Source organism: Arachis ipaensis, chromosome B02, assembly GCF_000816755.2.
Source record: "Arachis ipaensis cultivar K30076 chromosome B02, Araip1.1, whole genome shotgun sequence".
NCBI lineage: Eukaryota > Viridiplantae > Streptophyta > Magnoliopsida > Fabales > Fabaceae > Arachis > Arachis ipaensis.
The window spans coordinates 103260223-103264523 of NC_029786.2; the positions used below are offsets into that span (position 1 = coordinate 103260223).

At 30.6% G+C, this 4301-nt stretch overlaps 1 protein-coding gene across 1 annotated transcript; it reads left to right on the forward strand.

Annotated features, from left to right (window-relative positions):
* Window positions 7-1874, forward strand: LOC107626099 (brassinosteroid LRR receptor kinase BRI1). Its single transcript, XM_016328881.1, has 2 exons — window positions 7-562; window positions 1156-1874. Exons 1-2 carry the CDS (start codon window positions 239-241, stop codon window positions 1495-1497), a joined length of 666 nt encoding a protein of 221 aa, XP_016184367.1. The 5' UTR covers window positions 7-238; the 3' UTR covers window positions 1498-1874.

The following is a 4301-nucleotide window of genomic DNA, read 5'->3' on the forward strand; positions in this document are numbered from 1 at the left end:
ACTCTCTTCGCTCGCCGAGTTTACTGTCGTTCCCGGGAGAATCTACGGTAGATTGCCGGAGTCAATTTCCGACTTGAAGAACTTGAGGTTTCTTGGAATCAGCCGGAATTTCATCTCCGGCGAGATTCCGTCAGGGTTGGGTGGTCTCCGGCTGTTAAGGACCGTTGATCTCAGCTTTAACCAGCTCGCCGGAGTAATTCCTCCGGCGATCGGATCTTTGCCGGAGCTTACTAATCTCATGCTATGCCACAACAAGCTAACCGGTTCGATTCCCCGGTTCGAGTCAAAAACCCTATCCCGGGTTGATTTGAAGCACAATGCTCTATCAGGTTCGCTTGGACCAAACCATTTTCCTCCTTCTATGCTGTATTTGTCACTGGCGTGGAACCAGTTGACCGGTCCGGTGGACCAGCTTCTGAACCGGTTGGAACAGCTCAATTACCTTGACCTGAGCCTGAACCGGTTCACGGGGCCAATTCCCGGAAGTATCTTCTCATTCCCTTTAACGAACCTACAATTGGAGAGGAACCAGTTCTCTGGTCCGGTTAGGCCATTGGATCAGGTAAGTTTGCAATAGCTTCTCGTAGTTAAAGAATAGCTTATAAATTATAATGTTAAGTTCTTTGAAACAATTTGCATAGAAAAAGATTGTATATTTCCTTAAATTCAGTAGTAATATTATTTGTATCGTGCAATGTATACGAATAAATTGGAATGATAGTTAACTTAATTGGTAAAAAAAATGTAAAAAACTAGGTATGACTCTGAAATTCAGTTATAGAAGTAGTGAATTTACATCATATATACTATTTAATTATTCAACACATTTACTGAAACTTACAATTATTTGTACTTCAATTCTCAAATGTAAAATTTGTTTAAAAAAATGTGATAAACTATGTATGATGGTGAATTTTGTTTCAAATATTCCAAAGATATCGATGTTTTACTGGTTTTTGCTGTTGATTTTAATTAATATATATTATATATATTTTATAATTGAGATCAAACAACTAAAATAATTAGAACGTGAGTATCCTAGAATACCTGAAATGTTTCCTACATTATTAATCATTCATTATATTCACTGAGAACTTAATTATTTGTTATGTTATGAATATTTAATATATTCTTAAATCAATGTATTTGCCTCAGGTATCAATTGCAACGGTTGATCTAAGCTACAACCGATTTTATGGTCAAATATCGCCGATGCTCGCATCGGTTCAGAACCTATACTTGAACAATAACCGGTTCACAGGGCGAGTTCCTGCTAGCTTCGTGAACCGGTTATTGGACTCGAGCATTCAGATACTGTATTTGCAGCATAACTACCTGACTGGAATTGAGATTAGTCCAACGGCGGTGATTCCTCTAAGGAGTTCACTGTGTCTTCAGTATAACTGCATGGTCCCTCCCGTAGAGACTCCATGTCCCTTGAGGGCTGGGAAAGAGAAGACAAGGCCTATTGCTCAGTGTAACCAACTGAAAGGATGAACAAGAATGAAGTTCATGAATTAAATCAAATCCATCCTCATCAAGATTTGGAGCAATCTTGCAATGAAAATCTCTCATATAGGTTTTTGTTTTCCTTTTTTGTTTCATAATAATTATTAATTTTAATCTTTTGTTTCTAATGTTCATTTTTTTTTCTCTTATTATTCTTGCTTTTTGATTCATTATTATTTAATTTTGTGGTAGTTATGGGGAATATATAGGATGAATAAGATTAAGATGGCTGTGAATAGTTAGAAAAGTGTAGCTATTTTGCTGGAGTATATATATATATATATATCTTATGATGCTATTAATGTAATATGATGCATTAGGCAGAACAAAGCAACATTATTATGTTAGTGCTTAACCTTTTTTGCTTCTTTTTTTTTATCTTGATCTATGTAGTTAGTTTGAAACCTAATATGCTATGTAAAACTATTTCCTTTCTGTTATTTTGTTTAGTCTAGGTAGTTGACCCAAGTAATAATAGTCTAAGGTTTGCTTGATGATTATATGTCCTGCCAATACTTATTAATGGTTAGATTATAGGTTTAATTACTCCGTTGGTCTCTATAGTTTCGTGGAATTTTAATTAGGTCTTTGTACTTTTTTTCCTTTCAACTGCCTTCTTGCACTAATTTTTTTTTTTAATTGGGTCGCTACACTTTTTTTTCCTTTTATTTGAGTCCTTACACCAAATTTTTTTTTAGTTAGGTCCTTATAAAAATTACTGCTAAGAGGGACCTAATTGAAAAAAAAAAATTAGTGCAAGGACCCAATTAAAAGAAAAAAAAGTATAGGGATCTAATTGAAAATTTTGCGAAACTATAGGACCAACAAAGTAATTAAACTTTGTCTATAATATTTTGAAAAAGTCTTTAAAATATCTTAATATTTAATTTGTTTTGATGTTTTCTTTAATATTTTTAATAAATTCTAAAAATACTCCTATTATTAACTTTTTAACAGTTAAAACTGTTAAGTCAACCTTTTTTCTCTTTTCAATTTAGATCTAATTTGGGAAAACAATTTAATTAAACTACTTTTAAAAAAATAACTTAAGCAATAAATGACTATATTAAAAGTAACTTATAAATAAGTTATTTTGCGTTTGGGTTTTTAGTTTAAAGTGCTTATTTTATAAAAATGTAATAAAAAGTAGTAGTATTATGAGAAAAGTCATTTATTTTAACTTCTTTATAAGTTCCTAATAGCTTCTTAAAAAGCTCCAATTTAATTTTAAAAATTGTACCAAATATTAATACTACTATTTTTTATAAGTTAAAAACTCAAAAAAATTACTTTTAAAACTTCTCAAACAGCGACACTGCCTCCCCTTCTCAACCACACGAGAGCAGAGCACGAAGCAGAGATGGAGGTAAAAACGATGAGGGGTATTTTTGAAAGAAAAAATTAAAACAAATTAAATGGTAAAAATATTTTAAAAATTTTTTTTAAACATTAGAAATTAAAATAGATTTTATCCAATATTTTTTGTTGTTCTCCAATATTTATGTGGATATCTAGTATCATTGTTATAATGCTTAATCTTCTTTTCTCACATTAATCTCGGCTATTTGACTATAATATGGCAGTAACATTTGTTTCTTATTTAACACATTTTTTATTTCCAATTCTAAGGAACTATTAGCAATAATTTTGGGTACGAAAATATTTAGCAATAAAAAAAATATTAGTAAAAAATTGTTAAAATTTATTATTTTTGTCTTTATTTAATGTATTTTATAATAAATAAATATTAAATAAAATAAATTTTTTTTTTATTATCGTATGCGATAAAAGGGGACGCCCTTTTCCATACATGAATGCTTGTTGGGTCATGCATGATAGAAGCCCCAGGGTGATCCATAGTGAATAGGAATAATTTGTTAGTATCAATGCAAAAATATGCATAACCACTTATCTTTTTATTTATAATAATGTATAGAATTTACAAACTAAAAAAATAATGATTATGCATATTTTTGTAGCATTAAGTTTTGGGCTAAAAAATTTAGATATGAAAATTATATGAATGATATATCTTAACATGATAATTTCTGGTATTTTTTAAAATTGTAGGAGGTACACAAGTTGGACCATCCGATTTGTATTTAAAAAATTAAAAAAATTTGGAGTACATAAATTGGACCGTCCGATTTCTGTACTTCAAATTTTTTTAATTTTTCTTAACACAAATCAGACCGTCTGATTTGTGTACTTTTCACAAATCGGACGGGTCCGATTTCTGTACTTCTAACAAATCGGACGGTCTAATTTCTACTTTTTTTTTAATTAAACGGTTTCACATTTGAGAATAACACTCTAACATATCACATTTAAAAAAAAAAAACATTACCATTCCAATATCAAAAACAAAAAAGTGTAAGTTTTGCTTACTTTTATAGAAGAATAGTTTAACAAATGATTGCAATTTTTTCATCTTTCTTTCCTTGTTGGTGGTTGCTAGCTAGAATTTACCGTTCGTTTCTCAGCTTTTTTAACATTTGTTGTAGCTTTTAATAAGCACGAGGTGCAACACATTTCAATGGAAAATGATGCAACTAACACACTTCACTCATTAGGACATGTCTCTTTTTTTCTTTCTACTTCTATGTGTGGCTAAAATAGAACATCTATAGAAAAAAAATCAATTGTGGTAAAAGAGAAATGTGATTAGGTATATAAGGTTGGATGACATTTATTGCTTTTGCATATGAGGCACATGGAATGGAAGATGAAAAGGAAAGTAGTGGGGATAGAGAGAGATAAATAGATATTAGGTAACAAAACCAAAGACCATT

Coding starts and splice junctions, on each gene's coding strand:
- LOC107626099 (XM_016328881.1), top strand. CDS start 239: ATGCTATGCCACAACAAGCTAACCGGTTCGATTCCCCGGTTCGAGTCA. Junction 563..1,155: donor CGGTTAGGCCATTGGATCAG/GTAAGTTTGCAA, acceptor TATTTGCCTCAG/GTATCAATTGCAACGGTTGA.